The sequence below is a fragment of the Vanessa tameamea genome, chromosome 16 (assembly GCF_037043105.1).
Source record: "Vanessa tameamea isolate UH-Manoa-2023 chromosome 16, ilVanTame1 primary haplotype, whole genome shotgun sequence".
Taxonomy (NCBI): Eukaryota; Metazoa; Arthropoda; class Insecta; order Lepidoptera; family Nymphalidae; genus Vanessa; species Vanessa tameamea.
This window is the reverse complement of record NC_087324.1, coordinates 1,018,241-1,045,318: the sequence shown is the minus strand read 5'-3', so window position 1 is coordinate 1,045,318 and position 27,078 is coordinate 1,018,241. Positions and strand designations below refer to the sequence as shown.

General features: G+C 32.0%; 1 protein-coding gene across 1 annotated transcript in view; it reads right to left on the bottom strand.

The window, feature by feature from the left end:
* Positions 1 to 270: 270 nt before the first annotated feature.
* The window catches only part of LOC113396157 (protein embryonic gonad-like), a 116,791-nt gene continuing 89,983 nt past the window's right edge, over positions 271 to 27,078 (bottom strand). Inside the window, exon 3 of the mRNA XM_064217348.1 lies at positions 271 to 2,501. Within this exon, the coding sequence (XP_064073418.1) occupies positions 1,578 to 2,501 (924 nt within the window). The 3' untranslated portion in view covers positions 271 to 1,577. The remainder of the gene's footprint in view (positions 2,502 to 27,078) is intronic.

The window sequence follows — 27,078 nt, the reverse complement described above, 5'->3', positions numbered from 1 at the left end:
CTCAGAAGCATATTGTGAATTGTTGACATTAAAAATTGGCTCCAATTTAAATATGATTTCATTTGAAGTTACAATAATTTAAGTGTGTTTTATAAACTTTTATGAAATATGTATGTACGAAAAAATCTTAACTTTGTTTTCTTAGTAATCAAATTCTTTGATTTAGATATATTTAAAAAATAAATATACTTATCTGAAATAAAATAGTACAAACATTTTTAATAATATAAAAAAAACACTTAAGGAGATGAAAATGAAATAAAACATACATTTAAAGGCACTCACAATTTATTCTTTCAAATATATTAAGATTTTATAAACGTAAAAAAATATAAACACGTCGATAAAAATATTGTATCACACTGATAACAAATAACTATATAACTTATATACATATTTAAGAGTTCATAGGAATTCACATTCATATTACTAAATTTGAGCTAATATCTAATTGTCATAGAAACAAATAATTCATCAAATTCTCGTATGAAATTCGACGTATGGCATAAAATATATTCAATAACATTAATGATGTCTACGCTACATAATGGCCATTGAAACGATACGTAATCAACAAATCGAAATATTAAAATCATAAGTTAGTAATTGAGTTTAAATAAAAGGAGAAAGGGTAAACAAATGACGGTCCAAACGATAACGCCCATTCCGAAGCATCATCACGAAATAAATGTACATTTATATAAATCTACAAACAAACAACGAAATACATAACACGGGACAAACACAAAATGAACTATCTACCAATATAAATTATGAAATAGAAAATTATTATAACTTAAACTAAAATGACTCAATTAACTGGCCTAACTAAAATAAATACTTAGATAATTTCTGTTTCAGCAAATCATCTAATATCATACAATTGTTCTCTTAATTATTTGTACATTTAAATTTTGAGCTTCATAATCGACTGGCCGTAATCCCATTAAATTAAACTAAAATGGTAATATACTTAAAACTGGCATTGTTTAGAAGACTGGCACAAATATATATTTTTCTAAAAGGAATGTCAGCGAGAAATGATGCTATCATTAATAATTATGTTAGAATATAATTCAATTTTTCTGAACCACTCGGATGTAGTAAAAACTTATGAAAACGTAACTTATAATGCACGGATTTAAATATTAATAGTTATCTTATAAGGTTAAGTATAAAAGATGTATTATGTATGTTTTTATATATCAGTTTAAATGGACGGATTTGTATAAAATATATATGTTATCAAGATAGACATCAACTCCTCACTTTAAATTATGACACGTTCTTATATCACTCGCAATTACAACTTCGTTCAAATAATATAATTATCTACTATCTACATAACTAAATATAAAAACAACTTCAACATTATGGTAGCAAGATCAGGTAATCTAAAAAGAAGGAATGTAAGAATCACTTAAATACTGTACGGCGGAGTATTTTAAACAAAATAGAAGTAATGAAACTTTTATCTAATTAGGAATAATAACCAAATTACGTATTTACATATTAATAGCAATCCGAAATACATGGCTGTGAAGAATCACGTATTTAATACTAGTGTAAGAATTCTTTTAACCAGTCATGGGAACTTCTTCTACTCTTTTCGAAACAAGACTCAGATCTAGAGGATTTTTCATAATATCCTTGCCATTGTCATCATTTAGATCGATGCTGAGCTCCGGTTCTGAATCACTAACTTCTTCGTTTTTCGGACTCCTGAATAGTACAGCAGTTGACTTTATAGATAGATCTATAGGTTGGTCTTGTTCAATTGCAACGCCTGCAACTGCTGGTGAATGTAGCAGCAAGTCTCCCCCGTTGCGATTCGGCCAAGCGAGTCCTGACGGTATAGGTCTCATGTTTTGCATTGGTGTTGGTAAAAATGGACCATTCCTTGGAGCAAAACTTGGCGAAGCTGTGATAGTGCCAAATGCTGATGGTATTATAGTGGGTGGCCTTTTTCTTCTTACGTCTTTATTTTGATGTCTAATTGCGTGTAATCGTATATCTTTTTCACTACTGGGTGACGATGCTGGTCTAAAAATGCTTAAGCCACTAGTACTCCTAGAGCTATTATCATCCTCTGGATCGGCTGATGATGCACCAGAATCAGATGGAGACACACTTTGCCTCGTTACTTCTTCAGTGTATGCATTTTTCTCTGAGTTTTTATAATATTCCGCAAGAGCCGCTGCTGGCAAAAGGTTACTTGGTAGAAAAGATGGACTTATCGATGTATTGAACGTGGGTGGCGATTTACTTGTTTGCATTTGTTGCATATGTTGTTGTTGTTGTTCTTGTAAAAGGCAGTGTATTTTAAACCAGTTTGATCTTCTCCCGTATCTTGAGCCTGATTTGGACATGCCGACTAGCAAACATTTCCGTAGCCTGCATGCCTTGCAAGCCGTCCTGTTTTTCTTATTGATGACACATTCGCCATTGTTCTTGCATTCAGAAATCGAGGACAGGTTATTGTACGTCCGCCCGAAGAACGACTGTAACAAGAGAGAATTACAATATTAATAAAGGAAAATTAAAGAAGGGCATCCGATTTAGTATAAAAAAAATGACGGCACCGATTTTATAAACTCGGCTGCATTAATTTAGTGTAAAATATCGACAGGCTTCCGTGGCTCTCGCATAAAAAATAGCAATTTATAGGCCTTACAGTTAAAAAGTCGCATGCGGGCCTGTTCGAACGAGACCATCTCTGGTCGGAATTAAAAAGTACATTTTTCAAAAAGTCATCATAAAGAGCATTGCGCGGCGTATCGAAATCTGGGTCAACGCAGAAAAGGTTATATCTCACACTTAATATTGCAGATGCACTCTTACGTCCTGTTGCGTCCCCGACGTAAATAATGGGAGTGCTTCTCAGATTTTTTTGGTTAAATTTGGATGTTTCCCCGCTGAGAGCGGCCTCGTCTCATTTTTTACTCAATTAAATTCGTACAAAAGCGTAAAATATGTCATTGTGCTACAGTTTCACCGTTTCTCAGTGTGGTCGGTATGCTTTTTATGCAAAATTACGATCTGTCACATTATTTGGGATTATAATAATATTTTTGATTGCATACTGCATTTGACCGGAACCCTTTTTTGTATCATCTCCTTACATTTCCTTTTTTGTGTAGTTTGAGCTTTGCATATATTAATTCTTAAATTTACAGTCTTGCTAATAACCATAAAAATTAAAGTTATGTAATGAAAAGTAAGATATGATCATATTTTATACCTTTCTTAATTATCGAAGTAATGTTTTGAATGTGAAATATATTATCTTAACTATAATTTCACAAATATCTAAATGTATTATTTTGTCAAATAAACCATAGTTTCATTTACATTGTACTAATTTAAATGTCAGTTATGACTTTTAACACCCACCATTTGCATTTATGGTAAGCATACAAGTTGCGATCTAGATAATAATTCAAATTATGAATCACAGCTATGGCTGTTTAATGGTTGGCTTCGACCTACATTACGCAGTACTAACATTGATTCAGGAAACGATTCTAGTAATTAATCTAGGATCAAAACTGTTCCATCTAGTGGTCCAAATCTGAGACGCCTAAAAATACGTGATGTAATGTCAATTTCCAAATAACCTATGTCCAGTTAGTGAGGCGAGGTAATTTCGCGAACATGAATATGAGTCACAAGATTAGAAATTTAAGATAAGTGCCTCTTCGTTATGGGCGCGGATCTCGCGTTACAGATACGACCCTCTAATTGAGAGTCTTGCTACGTGACTCGATTCACTTCTGCTGTGTGGTAATGTTAGCGATAATTGTACCAGGATGTTTTTTATTGCCGCCCATATTGTGATACGGCGTATGGAATGATTTATTTCTGTAAAGATTAACATCTTGATTAAATTGTAATTACGGAAAGAAATTTTCACTTTTGGCATTGGTTGGGGTCTATTTCACGGCATAAGCATACAGTAAGCGTATCTCACATACTGTCTGCTCGACCCGATTTCGCTCGGCTATGTTAAAGATTCTGTCGTACATGATTTTGCTCCTATTTGTCATAACAATATATTCTAGACTATATTCATAGACTTATAAACCTTCCTCAATAAATGGGCTATATCTAACATTGGAAGATTTTTTCACATCATCTAGCAGTTCCTGAGACTAGCGCATTCAATCAAACAAACTTTTCAGCTTTACAATATTAAAATCGATTTGCAATTGTAAGAAAAGACAATGGCTTTTTTTATTAGGCTGCTTTTGTACAAAACGTGTGCGTTAGAAACGCATTATTCCACGTTACATATATAAGAAATGTACTCCAAATGCACTCATTTTTTTAACGTAACGTTGACGTAGACGAAACTTCTATCTATCCACGTGATTCACGGAAGGTTAAAGATAAAAATCTATATTGTTTCTGTAATTTGTTGCAGAATTTGATTATTTATTTCTAGTTTATTTTTTCACATCATTAAAAAGCCCAGTATTCCAGTAAACCATAATGATATGAGTTATATGCAGTAAAATGATATAGTTTTGAATTATTCCAATGGAAATATGAATAATGGATAGCTGTCACGTCTTGTTACTCCTAGGTTGGGTGCCAATACCTAAAACAGTTCAGCACGATTGAATTTATACAGAGATATTGATCTGACCGATATAATTGCTTGACACTGAATATAAAATTTTCGTTTTTGATTTTAGTTTTCTCTAAACTTGAATATTTTATAAAAAATTGTATGCTTAATCGACAAGATTATATTTTTATTAAAAATAAAAATATCAATGAACTAATGATTAGTTTTAACAATTCTTTTCGACTCACTATGACAACAAAAAACGTAGCCTTAAAAATATTTTATTGAAACATCGTTATTTTTTAACTTTACAAATTGATTTGATGTTAAAGATAGCTTCAGTTAAAAAGAATTTATAGCGTCCATCACGTGTCACGGATGCTGCGATCAACGAGTATGGAGATGAGGTAAAATAGCCATTCCGAGTAGCACTCGATTTATGAGCCCGTCCGAGGCTTAACTTTGAATGAGACGTGAAAATTACGTAAAATTTGTGTTTCTATTACCATGTTTTGTTTATGTTGTGTTTTATCTCTTGAATGAAACATCGCTATAACATATGGACGTCATTATTTTAACTTGCATCGTCTTTAGGATGTTCGCTGAAGTTTATTAATAATAAAAATGAGCGTGGATAATTTGTAAAAAATTTGAATAACTACTGACGTTCTTTTCTGTAAATGTATATAATATTTTAATATATTATATAGGGCTTTTAACCGAGTATATTTTGAGTTTAATTATTTGAATAGATTTCTACTATTACAGCATTATATATATTAATATTATAAATGAAAAAGTGACTATCTCTCTGTTGCTCTTTCACGGCCAAATCACTTAAACAAATTTGATGAAATTTGGTATGAAAAATTCTGAATCTCCAAGGAAGGCTATAGATTTTTTTATATCAAACACCTGACGACTAACCCCTAAAATGCGAGCGAAGCCGCAAACGACCACTAGTTTTGTCTATATATTGGAAAAAATAATTATTTACATACATATTGTATGAAAATTTAGACCCCCCCTCATTGAGTCTCGGCTCAACATTGCCTAACCTGGGAAATCGTTTAAGTTGAAACTAGGCCATACCACCCATGAAATGCAATAACATAAATCCGACTTGCATAAACTCTAGTCAACGCACATTTCACCAGTTAATAAAAAGACTACAAGATTCGTCGACGAGGGAATCACAGAATAAATAATAGTTTGGAAATATCCATTGTAATTACATTCATTCATTTTATCAATACATAAATACAGAATCGTTTGTTGGCGAAGAAATTTCGTTTACATAGTTTTGGTATTGTATTTTTTGGTCACGTTTATATGGGAGATTTTGAGATTTACGCTATTCAATAAAGAAGACAAGACGAGCCTCACAGTATTCATATATTTTGTGTCAACACCTGACTATCAATAACGATTCTTTATTGATTAAAGGTTGTTGACGCTGATTTTGACATTTCATCTTGGTAATGAGCAAAATTAATACTATATCCACTCAGAAAATAAGTTGGTGCCATCTGACAGCCGACAAATGAAATAATATCACCCATCGGTCAAATCAAATAGTGCGCAGTTCCATTCAGGTACACATTTTTGTATCTTTTCAAGAAATCTCTCCCACAGATTGCAGAAAAGCGAAAGAAAAGATGTACACATCAAAAATAAACAAAATCTAATGATGATCAGTAAATATATCTAATACCAATAAAATAACACATCAAAATTAATCAATGAATCAAAAAATATCGTGTAATAACTAAATTATTAAAACATGCCCAACACATAAACAATTAATTCGAATATACGATAACTTTGGTATGACTGACTCAAAAATAATACTAGTATTTGTTGAAAGTACCATTTCTATAGCCTTGATCTATGAATGCAACAATTTTGCTGCCTTCAACGAGCTAGTTAGTGATATCTAGATTAAGCTATACAAGCTAGCAGCATGTAATGGATGCTTTAACTGATTGAAAATATTGTTTATCGTGCAGTCTATTTAAGAGCTGGGAGATTTTACATCATGTTCCTTATGAAGATTTATATATGAATAAATAACATAATTGTTCTCGAATTTATGCACTTGGTTTTTGGACATCAGCTTTAATCTAAATAGTTAAAATACAACATAATCAGTCTAGACCTAATGTATTTTTTGTACGTCTATCACCTATTATAATATCTTTTATGATGAAACTTTATTATAATAATCAAATAACGAACGGTATTCCCAGATTCATTACTCATATTTCAGTGAGTAAATAATATTAAGTTTATCTAGATCCGAACTTCTTGGATTACATTCGATCAATTAAAATTAAAATGTCCTATGTCCATTATTCATTCTACAAACTTTACAAAATCGTAACGTTAAATTCATAAAATATTGAATGAAATCGCGTGAAGAATATCCATAAATAATCCGTTAAGTTGGACGCTCATCTCGACAAATTCGAATAGCATAATTCACATACAGTATGACAAATGTTCTAAGAATTCTGTTTGTGCGTGCTGTAGGCGTGCCGTTGTTTCTCACGGCCTTTGAATAATAAAGCACTTTTTTATAATATTTTCGGTTTTCACCTTTGGCGTATTTTATTGGTCGCTAATATTTCACCATTGTAAACTTTAAGGCAATGTCGATACTTTCATATAGGAACAAATGTTATACAACCTATCAAATAGTCTCTGAAAATCCATAAATGCGGCTTAAAATGTTGAATAAAGAATTCTTGCAAAGGCATCTTCATTGAAATGAAATTCCTAAACTCAGGAATTGAAAAGTACTCAAACGTAAGACAATGCTGGCGGTATTGTTTTTGTCCAAGCCCGTCTTATGTATGTACTCATCACATATTATATAACCAAATAGTAATATATAATACTGTTGTGTTCCAGTTTGTAAGGGAAGAGAGCAAGTATATCCAGGCGCAAGAGACATTATTACATCTTAGTTTCCTAGATGGAATATCATGTTAATTGATTTTGTAAAACATGTGCAATTTTTATGGGGGTTAAAATCAGGTGTTCCGTTTGCCAATTTGTCTAGCTAAATAAAAAAAAATACGGGCAGAGCAGTTTGTAATTAATAATTAAGAAAATTTCCTAACTTCGTTTATTACGAGTCATTTAAAGGCAGACAACTTGTCGTGTCAAAGGTCGCTGAGATGTCAGATGGCGATCGCTGTGTGTAAAAACTAGTAACCTTTCACAGGATTGAAGTAATGAGATGTTGAAATGTCAACAAAATATATTAAAGGGGATAATTCCACGATTAATAATTTATAACAAGTACATTAAACAGCGATTAAGAGCCTAGATATTCAAGTAGTTAGAAATGTACATGTACTTGACGAAATTCACTTGCCCGGCTGGACATGAGGTGGATTACCAACCCTTGTTGGAACAGCGTCGTGGCTAACTAATCTATATATAAAATTGATAGGCTTCAAACCTATTTCTTAAGAGGCAATGGGTGTCTTTGTCCAGCTTAGTGATATTTACTAGCTGTTTGTTAACTTTTTTAGCATAAATCAATAATTTTTTAAATTTATGGAAGAAATAACTTTAAAATATTTTCGTAATATTTAAAAATCGAGATTTTCAAGCATACAGCTATAATATAAATATGTATATTCGGTTCCTTCAACACCAAAAGAGTGTAATAAAAATAGTTACAGTTAAACTTAAATGAATCGAAAGGGCCTCTCATAACAAAGTTTGCTGTTATGAGAGGCCTTTACAGAACATTGGGGCTATTTAGCATTTTCTTTACTTCCCAAACATTAGAACGAATTACAATATCATGGATAATTTTTAATGTAGGAATATTTGGAGATACCAAAGCTAATACTGATTTGTATAGTTCGAACATTCGAATTCCAAATACAATGTCTGGGCGTCTATTGCCAGAGGTTTGCGATGTACGGCAATGTCAAAGATGTCTCGTTACACGTGTTTAGAGGTCTAACGGATGAGATTGTAAGTGTCCCGATGGTGAATTACCAACAAGACATTTATTAAACCACATTGGATATTAAATCTTTGAGACGTAAATGTTCGTATTGGTCGTGTCCGTATATTTAGTTCCTGGATGTATTTCTCGTGCTTGAAAGGGTGTGAGATTTGTCGAAATTGCTTTACGGTATTCCAAATTCGATATTCAATTTGATTCCGTATTTGAATAATGCTTTCATTGGTTGCGCTGGGCACAATAATGTTGACTTTAAAACATTATAATTACGTTACAATTATACCGTTTAGGATTATCTATTGATCAAAAGCCTGTTAAGGAAAAAAATAGTAAAACGCGGTACTCGATTTTTTTTAGAATTTCTCCCGATAAAATGTAAGTTTATACGATGTTTTCTTTCACCTCAGAGAACGAGATAAGTCACTTAAGCACTTAAAATACTTAATGGTGCTTAACCGGATTTGAACTCGCGACCTTTTAAAATCCACGTGGCCATCTCAGCTTTTACATGCGTTTAATTATAAATACATTATAACCCACTAGGAAATATCAACATACAATATTACATGTACAAGAATCGTCAAGTTCATATACATCGGTTAAATACTGAACAAACAATAGCGCAATCGAATATGATTACGTCACTTGATACTCTCACGATGGAAGACAAATCATTGCCTCAGTTATCGTACCGATGGACCAACGGTTAAATCTCTTTACACATTAACGACTCGAACGCGCGACTTGTTTATTGATATGACGTTGCTAATATTACGTTTATGATCGCTGTATAGATAACGTAACATATGTATTGATAAAAATGTTATCGTTTTTATGAAGATGTTACCTTTGAATTTTTTTAGTTATGATAAAATATCTGATTTAATAAAATAATTTTAATAAAGAACTACTATACTATACTAAGTAGCTGATACACGTCCGCTTCGCTGGACATTAAATAAAAGAAAGCCTCTAACCCCCACATAGATGTCCGAAAATCCGCAACAGCGCGATTTTTAAGGCATTTTCTGCCTCGCACAACCACTCTGTGGAACCGGCTTTCGCCGGCGGTTTTTCCGAACCGATAAGACTTGGGAACCTTCAAGAAAAGAGCGTACTCCTTCCTGAAAGGCCGGCAACGCACCTGCAAGCCCCCCTGTGTTGCAGATGTCCATAGGCGGTGGTAGTCACTTTCCATCAGGTGAGCCTCATGGTCGTTTGCCACCTCTAACATAAAAAAAAAAACCATCTGACGACGATTCCACGTTGGTCATAATCCCATATCGAGACAAAGACTCAGTACTTTTCACGTTACGCACAAAGAAAAAAATAGATATACACGATTACATATAAAAAATACACAATAATAATAACTTATAATTATTATCAATGATTTTTTAACATGAGCATTAATTTTATTAGTCAATATAATATCAGGCGAAACAGTCATGATTAGTTTTAAAAAAAGGTAAATTTTAGGTGCATTATTTTTAATATTCGTTACAACTGAACTTTGTGTACGTAATGTACTTACATAACACATACGAAGTCAAGTGCTTGCAAATATTTAATTTTAATATCTACATTGCGTGCAATAAAACATACATGACCAGCGAACTCTTTAAATATAACGCCATTTAAGGAGTTGTTAAAATATACATTTAAAAAATTTACAGATTAAAAACAATTCTTTTGTGTCATATATTTAGGTGGACTGGCAAATAGGCCACCCGAAGGTAAGTGATCACCACTACTAATAAACAGTGGTACTGTACAAATATTAACAATCTACCATCGACCTTGGAGCTAAATCCTTTGTCTGTATTTACACTAGGTCACTCACCCTTAAAACCAGAACACAACTACTAGGTATTTCTTATTGGCGATAGATGGTACGTTGAATGGGTGGTACCTACTCAGACGGGCTTTCATATAATCCTACCTAGGGTTTGTTCTTCACAATAATTCCTGCATTAATAGCTCGTTTCTTGATTGGACACTAGTGTTTTTTCATCAACACTAGAAATCTAATCATCAAACCCCACTTTCTTCAGCTAAGATCACCGGGGCTCATATCCTGTATAGAATCACAAATATTTCTCACAATCACCATCAGGTGACATATTTGAAATAGGCACTGCTTAATACAACATTTTGCAAGCATAATTTAACATATAATTTAAAAATGTACTCGCTTACTTTATTTAAATCACCCACCAAATATCCACTGTGCTACCAGGAATCTTACATTAGCGACCTGATATATTACAAAACGTTTATGTAACACCATTAAAAATATAAGATAAACTACTTCGCTTTAACCCAAGAGCAACAGGTTCATAAATTCAAATTCGACAGAGGACAAGTGAATTGGAGCATTAAAAAACAAATTCGATGCAAACTACCAAAAAATCTGTATGGTATTTCATTTGATCTGTGACCTGCGCCTACACATGCTTGATGTATGCAAATTGGGTGTGTTTTACGCTTTCCATTTTATTGTTGTTTATCAAAGTCTCGTTTCGTAAATGTTTAAGTTTTATTTATGAAATCAAATTATTTTAAATGATAAAGTAAGACAGTGTAATAATGATAATGTTGACCCGACCGATATTGGTCACGGCTATCAGTCTCAGATGATCAAGAGCTGAGATGGCCCAGTGGTTGGAACGCGTGCATCTTAACCGATGATTGCGGATTCAAGCCCGGGCAAGCACCACTGAATTTTCATGTGCTTAATTTGTGTTTATAATTCATCTCGTGCTCGGCGGTAAAGGAAAACATCGTGAGGAAGCCTGCGTGTATCTAATTTCAACGAAATTCTGCCATATGTGTATACACCAACCCGCATTGGAGCAGTGTGGTGGAATATGCTCCAAACTTTCTCGTCAAAAGCAGAGGAGGCCTTAGCCCAGCACTGGGAAATTTACAGGCTGCTAATGTATCAGTCTCAGACGCAAGAGATATTGAGATTGCATCAGTGTGTGCGCAAAGACAGGTACTCTCTGTTCCTTCGCTTTCATAATGTGATGCGATGGCAAATCCAATGGATGCCTCGGAAGGCCTGGCGTGTTTTCCAAGGCACAGGAGTGTACGCACTTCAAAATTCCAAAATCTGGGCGTAAAACATATTGACCAGTCTTTTTTATGAATGAATCAGTAAAAGCATTTTATATTCATACAATTTTATATGACGGAGTAATTTGTTTGTTCGCACATGTTAATCTCCGATTTCCAGTCGGATTGAAAAAATCCTTTCGGTGTTGGATAGCCCACTTATTGAGAAAGGCTATATACAAAAATACCACATTACAACCTCAAGTACCCAAGCAGTATGGGTTCAAAAGGATGTAACCGTGTGGAGTTATTTATGTATTTATGTAAGAATGATGCTACAAAATTCCCTAGAACGTACCCTGATGTTTTGTTCTGATAAACATTTTGATATTATCAAAACTCTATCTAACTTAGTAATATCGGTTCAGATAAATCTCGCGGCCCTTTGAATAGATTACTGATTATAGTCAGGTAAACGCTGACGACCGGCGCCTTTGCGATTTCAAAAACATGCAAAAGCATGTGCATGTTTTTACATGTTATCCTCGTTCCCCGAGCACTATGCAGTCGCTCAAAGAACTCACTATTCCATGAATCGAGCTCGTAATATGTAACGATTTATGTACATACTACGTGACTGATTAGTATCTAGATATGGTCAAATGGAGTAGAAATTCCGATGACTCAACAAAAACAACGCAAGCGTAAACTATAGACAAGACAGTCTTAAGACATTCTTATATTTCTTTTTATATCGAATATATCGTTCTATTTTTAAAATTATTATTAAAAAAAGTATTACGTCACAAAAACATTAATTCACAGTAAATATCATCGATGTTACGTGTCGTATTAAACTTTGTTAACATGATCAAAACAAAATTCACTGTTGTTGTGTAATATCGAAACCATCCATGATTTCATATTAATAATCCGTGCCGTGTAAACTCGCAATAAAATGTAAAACAAGGGATTTATAACGCATATTCAAATTAATGCTTCATTAAACCCATCGGGAGGTTTTTTAAACATTTATACAACATCGTAAAGTGTTTACGAACAAGACACTGCTTTCAAGAAAGTCTGAAGTTTATTGTTTACGTTCAAGAATATTATGAAATTATTATTACGCTTATTTGATAAGTGTGTTTTTATTGATACTAATTTGTGGAACGTTGCTTAACTTGGTACTGAGTTAATACAATATTATGGTTTTAGTACATACAATAGATACCAATATTATAAATGGGAAAGTAACTCTGTCTGTGAATTTAATGAAATTTTGTACGAATAAGCTTGAAATCCAAGGAAGATAGCTAGTAAAGCTTCGGGCGACAACTGGTATAATATATGTTTGTGTAGGTATAGGCTTTAGGATACCTACTTTTTACGAAATGTCATAAAGTGTGTCATAAATTGTTATAGAATTGTATATGTGTATTATTGATTTTTTTTATAGAGGATATTTCTTTTTTCATTATTTTACTTTGTTATTTTATTTTGTATAATTGTATGTGCCCCCTATATGTATATTTTACATACTTAGCTATCTTTTGGCTTTTATATCTTTCTTACTTCTGCCACCTATAGTAAAAAAAATATTACTGGTGAAAATATCAAAGACCAGTATGTCTCTTTAGGTCTAATTAAAAATACCTCATTGCTGGTATATGGACCATACCACACCCAGTACGATATGGGACTCTCATATGGGACATACTTATCACGAGCATAGTTTTACAGTTTTACATAGATAAGCGCTGTAGTAAACACGACAGGTAAAAACATAATATAAAACAAAAAATTTAATAAATGCGTTTGTCTACGCTGACCTCATGATTTCCTATCGAGATTCTCTGAATCATATCGCAGTATTAATCATTATGTAAAAATCCAGTTAATAAAATAAAAATGGTGTTCAAACTAGATTACGATTCCGTTCCTAGCACAAATTATGAGTTGTATTTTAAGAATCAGAATGACAGTTAACGAATTAAGAATTTCATGAATAAATTTGGAGGAGATTATTATTAGATAATTTTTATTATTTATATTTTTAATTTTTATTTTTATTTTTATTTTTTATTATTTTTATTATTTATATATTAGATAATTTTTTAGAGGAGAAGGTTTGGAGCATATTCCACCACGCTGCTCCAATGCGGGTTGGTGGAATAAACATGTGCCAGAATTTCGTTGAAATTATACACATGCAGGTTTCCTCACGACGTTTTCCTTTAAAGCCGAGCACGAGATGAATTATAAACACAAATAAAGCACATGAAAATTCAGCGGTGCCTGCCTGGGTTTGAACCCGAAATCATCGGTTAAGATGCACGCATTCTAACCACTGGGCCATCTCGCCATTGTTTGTTAAATTGTATACAATTAATTAGCTACACGTGCGGGTTAGGTACAATTAATAACAATAAAATAATTAATCCGTATACTATTGATGCAATGTAACAACGTTCTCGAGAAATTATATTTACAAAAAAAATATATTCCATAAGGCCTTGCTATAGATATACTAAATTTATAGACATGACATCCATTTAATAACTAAATGACCCTCACGACATTTCGTAACTCTATTCGACAGTTAAACAGTAAAATTTATTTTTTTATCCGCTCACGGCGACGGTCGGAGTTTTACAATATGCTGAACAGTATAAATACTCATAAACATTATAAACGCGGTAAGCATCCGATTTGACAATATGGATGCGCGTGGGCAGGGTCCGCTGTATGCAACGCCAACAGCATGATTAATGGAATACTAAATTGTTTTTAATTTTTAATTTATATTTATTCGATGTTTGATGATAAATTACCTGGTATATTTGAAATATGTTCCGATATTTGTGTTATTTTAAATTAATAAATTAACTTCTAGTTTGATAAACAAGCATGTTATTGAAATTTTATATCAAACTAGTTGTGGTCCGCGGCTTCGCTCGTGTTTTAGGGGTCGGTTGTCATGCGTTAGGCAAAAAAAGTAGCCTATGTCCTTCCTTGGAGTTCAAGCTTGCTTCGCACTAAATTTATCAATTTCAGTTCAGTGGTTTGTCCCTGAAAGAGCGGCAAGCAGACAGACAGACAGAGTTACTTTCACAGAGTCGATCAGATATAGGCATTGGTTTTGAGGTTGATTCAAATTCCTCTTTTGAAAATCGTTTGTATACACCGCTGGTCTTTATGAATAAATTCGAACAAATGTTTGTTTGCGTTGAAATATTCGAAGTCGTGATGTAAATTTGATGTTTTATAATTAAAAGGTAATGAATACATTCAGATTGACACTTCTCGCATGACACCGTCCGTACATATTAAAGGAATTTGTCGTATGTCAGTGAAATGTCCCGTTTGCGGTCAACATCAAAATTCTGTTAATTAATTCAGCTCCTTCATGCGTCTTGCTTTTTTGTTCACTTTTATTTGTATCCCGCACGAGTCGATAGAGTGACGTTTATTGTGTGGTACAATTAATAAGAGCTTTATTTAAAAAAAAAAACAAATAGTGAATATGACAGCCAACATGGCACAGTCACTGAAATATGTCAATCTTCAAGGCCTAGAAAACAATAAAAAATTTAAAAAGTAAAAATTATATCCTCGATCAAGCTGTGCGGTCGACTTCGTGCGCATTTGAATTTAACACTAATTTTAAAATAAGAGTAGCCTTATTACATAAGCTATCTGCCAGTGAAAGACCCGTCAAAATCGGCCCAGCCATTTCAGAGATTAGCCGGAACAAACAGACAGACAGACAAAAATTTGTAAACAAAATGTGATTTTTGTATATGTACCGTGTATGTGTCTTATTATTTATTATTTATTTATTGTCATTTAGTAAAAAGCGATAATTTTAGTATTACAGACAGACACTCCAATTTATATGTATAGGTGAATTAAATCTGAACGGTTTCTGATACGATGGTATCCTATCCTACAGCTGCACAGGAGATATAGTACACGAATGTGTGCGCAAAGATTCTACCAGTATTCTAGTGCTACACTGAATCCGACAAGCAGGGAAATAAGTTAGACGAAGGACAAACTTTAGGCGTTTTCCAATTGCAAACACTACTAACTTAGTTTCAAGACTCCAGGCTTCTACTGAGTACATCTAGACAAAAAAACAAAACTATTACTGACCCAACCTTGGAATTGAACTCAGGACTTATATTTCAGCTAGCGATTAAGAAAAATATGTAGTTCTTTCAGTGAATGTTTGGGTCTAATATTTAATACGAACTCTTGAATCTCACTGCAGAATATGATCATTATAGCGTCTGAATGTGTTCACTCGTTTTTCAAAACGGAATTCAACGATTATATGTATTACTGCTTGGCGGTAAAATATATGTTGGTAGTGAGTGGTACCTTCCTAGATGGACTTGAACTAAGCCCAATCAAGTAGTTTAACATATGTTTATAATGGAAAAAGAAATCTTCATGAGTTATTGAACGCACTTAACCAACAAAGTTCTTCCACCATATAAATCAACTAATCCGAGATGGCCCAGTGGTTAGAACGCGTGCATCTTAACCGATGATTTCCGGTTCAAACCCAGGCAGGCACCACTGAATTTTCATGTGCTTAATTTGTGTTTATAATTCATCTCGTGCTCGGCGTTGAAGGAAAACATCGTGAGAAAACCTGCATGTGTCTAATTTAGCTTTAGCCCAGCAGTGGGAAATTTACAGGCTGCTAATGCACGCATGCACTACAGTTATATAACCTACAGTTTCATGATCCTATGGCCATTTTTTCTTTTTAGGGTCATTGGACACGAGCGTTTCCATATTGTAATTTTTATAGATTGTCAAGATTTAATGCTTTCTAGTGCGGTGATAAATTTATTGTGCCTTATCAGGTGGTAATGGAACGCGGTAGGATATGGTCGTAGGTTTTGTTTTTTTATATTCTGACCCGGTCATTGACATCACTTAGTAGGATTATTGTTTATTTAACACATTTGTAGTCGGACGTGAAAGTTAAATGAAAAAATTGAAACATCGTCGGTAACATAATTGTAGAAATTATAGAAAATTTAAATTAAGTAAATAATTTTGAAGGTTATTATACAATGCAATTGTAATTGCGTACTTAGTTTTTTTAATATTGAAAAATATTTTAGTTGTTATAAATATATTTATGAACAGTAAAGAGAAAATTATCACGCAAGCAGAAGAAAAATATTAAAAAAAAAAAAATTCAATTCATTTTTCTGATTACCTTCTTGAACCGTTTTAGTTTTAAATTATCAATTCTAATTCTATATTAAATTAATTAATTTGAATTTGGAATTTGGTTTTATAACATAAACAACATACCAAAAATATCTCTCATACGTTCATATAATTAGAAAGCTCAGTCAGAGGCATTCAGAGGCTAGAATTTCCACAATCTAGCTCCGTCGCAAGATTAGGGCGTCGTTACAATTGTGACCGCTATAACTTGTCTTGATATGCTATCTAGACGCACTTAATTCGTAAGGCGCGCGGGTCAGACAAGATAACGAGGCAGGGCTTTAATTATTATTTATAAGAAAATTAAAATAAATTGATTAAGTAAATTAAATTGCCCAACACCTGACCAACTCCCACCTACTCAAACGCAAGCAAAGCCGCGATTTGTTTTTTGTTGAATTTGATTTAATACATATTTTTATCATTACTTCGCACTTTCCAGCTTATATCGACTATATAACAAATTATAGAAGTAATTACGCATCCTAATGTAAAATGTTACAATTGCCTGAGCTATAAATCGTGAAGTGAGTGAAGTGTTATCTTAACACGGTTAAAGCTTACATGAGAGCGCGGAGATCACAGTAACAAGAGAAGCGGTTCAGTTCACCGCCTTTTTCTGCTCGACGGTAAACCGATGTTTTTGTACTTGATAGGTATTGAAGAGATATCCGTCCATATGAGATGTTTGATATGTTAGTCGAAAAAGAAAAAATCATGTGCCTGACTGAAAATTTTCAATAATTATTAATGATGAGATTTCGACCATAGGGCGAACTTAGTAACTATAACTATGATTACTGTATCGTTTATTTGTCCTGATTTAAAAATTTGTCTGATATTATACATAATTTTTGGATATTCGGCTACGAACATAAGTATAAAAAACGCGGAACTTGTCTAACTTTCAATTTAAAAAAGTAATTAAAGGACGGCTTACGGACCTTGATTATAAGGAAACTGAGCAGTTGTTGACTTCGACTATTGTATTTAAAATAAAAATAAAAACTAAAATAAAATTTAAGTAATTGTTGCATTTATTCATATATATATAAATCCACGCATATCACACAAAAATACAAATATACAGACATAATCTTACACACGCATGCGTGCCCAGATAAAATTAATTGTCATATTAATACTTTCATAGGTAAAAAAAGTTCTTATGTTATTGGTTATTTTATTTTTTTTGTTTAATATAATAAGATAGAAATATGTACCTAAAATCTGGGAAGGAACTGACTTCCAATACACAGCGATAGCTAGTTTGGAATTCAGGGCTGCTATTAAAAATGTAAACAAAAAATGTGTGTACATGAATAAATAAATAAATTAATTAATATATATATACTTGAGGTGTCAGTCCAATCGACGTTAACATTAAATTTAATTAAATATAGTAAAATTATTCCTTTTTATTTTATTTTCTGATTTGGCGATAATAATATATAGTAGATTTTTGTCTTAATTATAATTTAATTTTAGAACAAATAATTATATATTTTGATAATCTGTCTGAGTGTTTTATGTGTCATTAAAATGATCGTAAGATACTATTTATATAAATTTATTATACTAAAGTGATTTCTTAAAATATCTAACACTCTTCATCGAGTCAAAAATACGATGAAATTGATATAATAATACTCTGTACTTTGCCTTTGAACATATCGACCTAAAACGCTCCCCGCTCCGCTTATTACGGCACTTTCGTCCACCTTTGACCGTCTGCCTCGCAGTAATGGCCGATGCTCGACCACAGATAACTGAACTATCGGCTTTCCTTACATTTTTAATTAGATTACTTAACTTAAACTTTAACGAAGCAACAAGATTCTAAGTCGTTTTCTCTTATAAATTGCTATAAATTATTTAGAATGTGTACATCGTTATCTTCAATGAAACTATTTGATAACATTGGTGACGACTTTTATTCTTCGAATCATTATATTCGATCGTTGGACATTGACGTGGTATGTTAAAAACGTTGTTTTTATTGTATCCGTAATTGAATGTCATTTAAAGGCAATTTATTTCAACGATACACAGCGCTATAGAAATATATATTACGTATCAGTGGAATGTTAGGTTAAAAAAATTATCGTAGAGAAATTGTACGATTGTATTTAATTTAAACGATGAAAGATTTAAACTTTAGATAATAAAGTAACATGATTTCGTTAGTGGTGGAAAAAAAAAATTTAAAGTTAAAACTTTAAACCTCATTTTCCAAAAGTACCACTTTGGCGCTTTCGCCGTTTTTCCTTTCCGCTAATGATATATATGTACATTTTACTCTAGCTGAGTATACTTAAAACAAATATACTTTTATTTCAGTATCATTTATATTTTTATATATAATTATGTCTTGTATTGAGTCTGTAATTGAAACCGGGACACAGCAATGCGAAATATAGCTATCTCTTTTCTATAAGGTATGCCAGTATGAAGCCTTTTCATCGGTGAGTCTCTATTTACAATATTTTAGTTTCTTCAAAATGTATAATAAAAATATATTCAAAGAAAGAAAGATTTAACAAGGCGTTAATTACTTGTAAAATAAAAAAAAATATCTTCACTTTAATAATAAATATCGACCGTCAAAAAACACTTTAGAATTCGTTTCCAATTCAAAATCAATCATACGTGTACGAAATATTAAATACGATTCTCGGGCGTGCCGAGTTATAAACTGAAAGCGTTTTAATATTCCGCGAACAAACAGCGCGCTACCTTATTCGCATAATTTTCGATATGGATTGTATTCGTATACTTAGTCTATATATATATATTTCTTATTTATCACCAGCCATACGTTACAATTGCTCTTTTATTTTTAATAAACAATCAATAGAACCTATATCGTAAAAAAGTAGTATAATAAAGCCTTTATTATAAGCCAGTAATTATTTCTCTAACGACATAAATTTTTAAAACGAATTTTATTATAATATATTTTCCATACGGAAGCCCACACCATTAGTCAAGCAGACAATTAATCAATTAGTTTAATGATCCGCGAACTCTTTTAAGTCACACCACACCCGATCACGGTGGCAATTGTTTCCACCGTACATAAAATATAAAACATTTATTACAATATTTCAGCTTGTCAGTCTGTCTATTGAAAATCGAGCGTGTCTTATTGTTAATTGGATATTATTACATGGGATTAAACAGCTGCCGATGTGACTTCAATAATGAAGTGTAAATATCAAAGAATACCGCGATTCGATCCTACAGATTATGAGATAAAAAATTATATTAGTAATCGTAAAATTGAACTGGCGATATTTTGCTACGAGGCATGGATTGTCTGTGTCTTCGGACGAGGAGATTTAAAGTGACGTAACAGAGCAATGATAGATGGATCGTAAAATACATATGAATTCAATCAAATTCAATCTTATATATAAAAATGAATGCTTGTTTTTCTCCGTCTAATGAGTTAGGGTTCATTCGATTGTGTTGAAACTTTGTAGATCTATGTTCATCACTTGCGTAGAGATTTTCTACTACTGTAACATCAGGTTGCAAATATTGTAAAACATATATGGCAGATAATCCAATTGACAGCCTAGCCTTTTCACTGAGCCAATCAATCAGAGGGCTGAGAAGGGCATACTCTCGAACTGCAATTTTTTACAGTGTAAATGTGATTTACGTTAAAGTTTTACATTGTATTTAAACTTATATTCGTTAAGCATGTTATTATTTTTTATGAAAAGAAGATGTGATGGCTTAATGACATTCAGCCACTGGCTGAACGGCGCCGCATGATAAAACTACTTAGCTGTTAATTGAACGGCTAATTAGACTAGTTGGCTGTGACATATATATCGGGGATATGCTAACAAAAAATATAGAATGAAGAGGATTTGCAAGGTCGGAATAAAATTAAACGTAAGTATCCTACTGCAGTGTAAAGGTTTGAGAAAAAAGGCATAAAATGTGTTCTTATAGAGTAATGGAGCAGTACAATTATTAACTGTCTTATTTTATTAAAAATTCATAAGTATACACTTAATAAAAATTGTATTAATGTTTTAAACAAAAATAAATTTACGCTTTTAACAATTACATACATATTATCTCATAAAAAAAAAAGATTAAATAAGCCGGTGCGTAACCTATATTACAAATAAACTGTACTTTGAACTAATCAGATGAAACTAGGTAATAATACTTAATACGTTAATTATTTGGTTTTCAATTTAAATTAAAGTAATTTCAATGTCACTCATGTTTCAGTACACATTTAAAAATAAATTAGACGTAAAAATAAAATATGCTGTAAAATCAATCGCTAAAAATTATTATATTGATTCGTTAAAACTTAATCAAGCCGATATTATTGTAGACGTATCAACGAAAAGAGTTATAAAAATTATACTACAGTTCTGTTAATTGATTCGAAATTAAAAAAAAAAAGTTCATTAACGAATCGATTAATCTTAAAAAACATCGCGAATTAGTTACGTTCCTTAAATAATTCGTTAAAGGCTTTCAAATAATCGAATAAATCAGAAATATATCGATTTATATCGAATAAGAGAGAAACTGAAATAGAAAATCGCCGCGGGCGTTAACAATCGCTTCGGTAGCAACTGCCTCCTGTTATTAATAAAAAAAAAAGATATCAATCTCATCAGATACAGAAATGATAAATTACTCAACACCATGTAGAGATCCGACTTCTTTTATCATTCAATAATGATAGACCCTCATTTCTGATAATTGTCTTTTAAATTTTTGAATGATATGTTATTAAATCTTTGATGTTATGGAAGCAGAATGTTACAAGCGGCGAATTTGGGTGACGGGTTAATTACATGTATTTAATGTTATAGGAGTTTATATCTGACGCAGATGGACGGCTGATCTGATTCCTATTTTACATTTTGAAGCAAATGTTGAAGAATTTCTATGATTCGAAATTACACGGAAGAAATAAATATATATGTCCAACGAACAGCAATGTTAGTATCACCTGTCAAATGCAAAGGTCCTAACATATTAGGGTCCAAGATTGGTGGAGCGATATGAAATACGGTTAATATTTCTTACAGTGGCAGTTTTTATGTATAGCGGTGACCAGTGACCATCAGCCAGTCTTTTTTATATATATTTTTAATATAGAAATAGATTTTATCATCATCCACTACTTTTAAAAACAATACATCTTTTTAAATCATAATAATCACCATTTCTCAGTTGTTGATTCTTTTTAAGTATTTTTTTTATTTCGTTATTTACGTTTCTCATAATATCAAGAAACTACAGTCATGAATACATCGTTTGTACGCTAACGGAAATCATTGTGCAATATTGGATTATACAACGTTTTACAATGAATTTTAAGTGACGAAAATTTTAAACATGAATGTTTGTATGTTTTTCAACACAAAGGACTTAATTATACAAAACGCAACATTGTAAAAATAATAAATTTAAGTCTCAATAAATCTCAGCAGTTTCAGGGCATCGGTGTGGAAGTCGTAGCTTCGGTAATGCCTTCTTAGTCAATCCAAAACCTAAGAAAATCTTTACTCTTAACTGTAAAAAAAAATAATGATGAGATTCTCTTCTCGTAGTCATTGATAAAATCACTGTAAATATTACAAACGTCTTTTAGATGTAAATTTTCAGTGTCCAATTAAAATTGTACACAAAGATCTAATCGAACAATCATAACGTTCCCTGCATATTTCTTTAAATGCTTATTAATTTCGTAGATTTTCAAGATTCACGTAACTATGTCTTATCGTGCTTGTATCAAGAAATTCCCATGTCTATCAATCGGACGGCTCAATCAGTGTTAGCTAAATTATAAAGTAACACTTAATGAGCATGTATATTGTAATTATGAAGCCGAGTACTACAACCGGTTGTTACGTGAAATTAGATGTACGATCGTCTGGTCTTTGTTTGCGCAAGCTAAGATATTACTTACGATGTTCGGATATGCTATTGAAGAAAATGTCATATAAAATTCGAATTCGATTTTTAAAATTTATTGTTGTTTCATTTGGTAGGATTTATATTTTCTAGATAACATTAAATTGGTAACTGTTTTTGATCTGACAATCGCTAAGGTAATAAGTAATACTCGGCCTCACTGCAAACTGAAACACAACAAAACTGAAACACAAAAAAACTTAAGTATTGTTGATTGGTGGTAGGATAGCTTATGACTCACTGGCTGGCACTTTAGTAAGCATAGCATAGCTGGCACAGTAATATTTCGTTTGGTAAGTTAATACAATTACTTAGATTACAATGGGTTTTGAAACTTATTATTTTTTTTTAAAACAGAACTAAAAAATCTTCGATACAACTAAAATGCATTTATATTTGTAACATAATAAAATAAATCTACTAATTCAAAGTCATACAGATAACAAAACGCAAAAAAATAAATGTATCGGGTCTCATGTTTAAAAATGTAGCTTAGAACGGTAGTTCAAATATATATAAAAAACAAAAATAAACAAAAAAGAAGATCTTGAAATATTGTAAAAGATATAAAAATGATATATTATAGCTTTGATATATTATAGCAAAGCTTTCATTACGACTGAAGCTGCTCTATCACATTATCGGTATGGTATTAGAAACGTGTATAACAGTTTTTACTGATTGCAAAGTAGAAAATAATAATCGGAGCATTTAACACCGTATACTTAACTGCTATTGAAAATGATTTATTGGTCGTGTTTTATATATTTTTTTTGTGTGAATTAGTTCGCACTGTCTTTTAAAAAGGGGTTTTGTATGAGTTTGTGATTTATTTAACACCAATAAGAGCCCGTGATTGTTTTACTGTTTAACAATAGTTTCATATTCTGAAGGTCACTGTTGATTGGTGGATATAAACCAGGCGAAAATTGCAATGCTGGTTCAGATATGGCATAGATGCAGTTATATATTATTGTATAAATACTCACTGCTTTGTTACGGTATAAAATTAATAGCGACAAAAGTCTACTTACATGTAAGAGCTGGTAGAGCTTTGTACATGCCCGTTTAGATTGGGATCACCTACCCATCATATATATATATACCACCGATCAGCAGTCCTTAGTATTTTTGTTCTGGTTTTAGTTGTTAATAAAACAGTATATCTTGACGTCCCTTGTACGTATACAGGGACGTATCTCGGTTCCTAAGATGCCTTGGTTAAAATTTCACACGGATCTAATGTCTATGGACTGTGGTGACTTACCATTGGGTGGACCATTCGCATATACGACTACCAGTGCCATAAACAAATACAACAATTTTCTCTTTTTTCTTATATCTGTTTAATAGGGATGGTTTTAACAAAAGTCTACTACTTTGCCATTAAGAAGTCTTAAAACACATTAAACGATGCTGCTGCAATAATAAATAAATTAAAATACGGATATTTGCTTATATTAACGGTTAATTGACAACATATATTTTGATCAGATATTATTTATGTATACAAGATAAATATGCATTGTAAACTTATATTGCAATCAAAAAAATTTCATCAAATACATTGTATTCAAAGTGTGAGAGCTATTATATGAACACGTGCTTACTTTAAACACACGCGAATGACAACTGTGTACAGATACAGTGACCTCACGCACACAAACGTAAGTTCACCTGCAGCGCCACTCGTGCCCACTGTCACAAGTAAAGGTGTATTTACACACGAATATGCATCATAATCATTATAATATTACTTTTAAAAATGCTTAATAAATTATCGATCTAACCGGTTATTACCGGTTATGTCGATTTACCTTATAAGTAATATCTAAATTTATTCCTACTGAATAAAAACCATCAAAAATGTTCAACAAAAACCTATAAGGTTTTTATTAAAGCACAAACAATCAAGATTAAATCATTTAAAAAAAAAGGTTCTAATTACTTCGGTTACTTTACGTCGGTGAGATACAAAAATCCCCGCACGCTATTGTAGCAATCTTAAAGGTATACTCCGACTCTACACATGCACAGTCTATAGAGCATCGTAATATCACCTGCCGCGACCTCAGAACAGAGGTTATACTGGAAGCGACAACGAATATAAATTCACAGATCTACGACAAAAACAATTCTAGTTTTTCTACATTTTTTTTAATTCTATTGCAAACGTATGATCGTTACAGAAAAATATCGTGTGATTTTTTTAAATGTTCTTACGTAATTTAACCTGGTTAAAGCCCATATCAGTAGATCGTGTCAAGTTGCTTTCAAGTTCCTTATGTTATATTGTATACTTTATTTAGACGTTTAATATTTCACATAATTAAATTTTAAAAGCGTGTATACGAAAACCGCGGTATATATTTATATAATTCTATACATTTATGAGGCATAGAGGTCTTAATAAAATATATTTATTTAATAATATTCAATTCTAATAGTCTAGATTGTTTCAACACACTTATAGTTTGTAAGCAAAATTTTAATATACGAACCTGCCATTAAGGTTAGTTCAACTCGCAGACATACTACATCTATATTTTATTGTTCTAAGTTACGATTTACGTATAAATGATACACTATTGGTCAATAAACGCACACATGTAATTATAAATATAAATAAATATGAGCCGTATATCACTGATAATAAAATTCAAATTAGATTGCAGTTCAAAATATGATCATCACCCACACAAATCGAAGGTGTCAAGCCATGCATGTGTGAACGAGGCATAGCTTTTGAATGGGTGTTAGGTTTGCTGGAATGACTTTAAGCCTTATGATCGGGCGATAAGACCGATTATTGAATATACTAGGAAGTAAAATTGGATAGAGCACAGCGAAGCGCTGAGGTCGTGGGAAGTCAGGTCGGTTCGGTTACTTTACTATTTTCAGATATAACGGTGGTTTTTTGACAAGACGCGATAGGTGATTGTATTTTTATTTTTTCGATAAAATAACAAAAATATGTGTATGTTTGCAATTAGTACATTTATCGTGAGTACATTTTAGACGCTTATTTGGACAATTTTGTTCGACTTCACAATAAATACTGAATAGATTGCCTAATTAGATCTCCTTTGTATATTTTTTAGATTAATAACAATAATTGTTTTTTGAATTTTAAAAGTAAAATTTATAAATACTGCCTTGCTTTTGCTATATGTTTAGTTGAACTTAAACCCGTTATAGCTCAATGGTATACGCGCCGCCTTGCTTTATGAAAGTCAGAGATGCGATCCTCAAACCTTGGACGATAATTGTCATATCTGGACCTTAAATAAGATTTATGATTAATATATATTAACATTATGAAAGCGAATATAACTCTGTCTGTCTGTTGATCTTTCACGAACAAACCATTGAACCAAATTTGGTACGAAGCAAGCTTGAACCCCAACGAAGCACATAGGCCTAACAACTGACGGTAAACTCCATAACGCGAGCGAAACTGCGGGCGACGACAAGTTAAAAATAAAAATAGTATTACTTTTGTTTATCAGATTATTGTAAGATAAAAAGCTATGACGTGGTTGCAATCTCGGAACAGTACATTGAAATTGCTTACAAAAAATATATATTGGCGAAGATTTCTTTGGCAAGCAAACGAGACATTACTTACAATGGGAGAAACCGATTGTATTTTGTTTCATGTGTTCAAGTACCTATGCACTAATATTATAGAATCGAACAGTTATATGAACGATTTTTTTTTTTTAATTGTCTATTTTGGTGATCGATTGTATAATCAGGCTATGACCAATCGGAAGGAACTGATTATTTAAAATACTCATGTATTTGATACGTTAATTTTACAAAATAATGTTTTGTTTTTGCTGAAATACATTATTATATTTTGTTGAAAATTCAGAAACTGCTTTTAGTACAGCCTGTATTATTAACGTGTTTACTATTTTAAGGATCTAGATGTAGATAATTTTTAATCTATACTCTACCACTTGAAATCCCATAATCAAAGGTTTTCGTATTCAAATTTGTCGGTAAGTTAGTTTTATTGTTCATTTTTAACGATCCAATGATAGGATCAATACCTGAATCAACAGCGGTAGGTTTACAGTTTGAAATAAAGCAAATGTTATCTAAAAATTGAGTTACAAGTAAGTTAGTAATATGTTTAATAATAAGTTTATATTTGTAAGTAATAATTAATGTTTTTCTTACATAACTTTTCATTGTATAATCTTTAGATATTAATAATGAAGTTAATGAAAACTGTTAT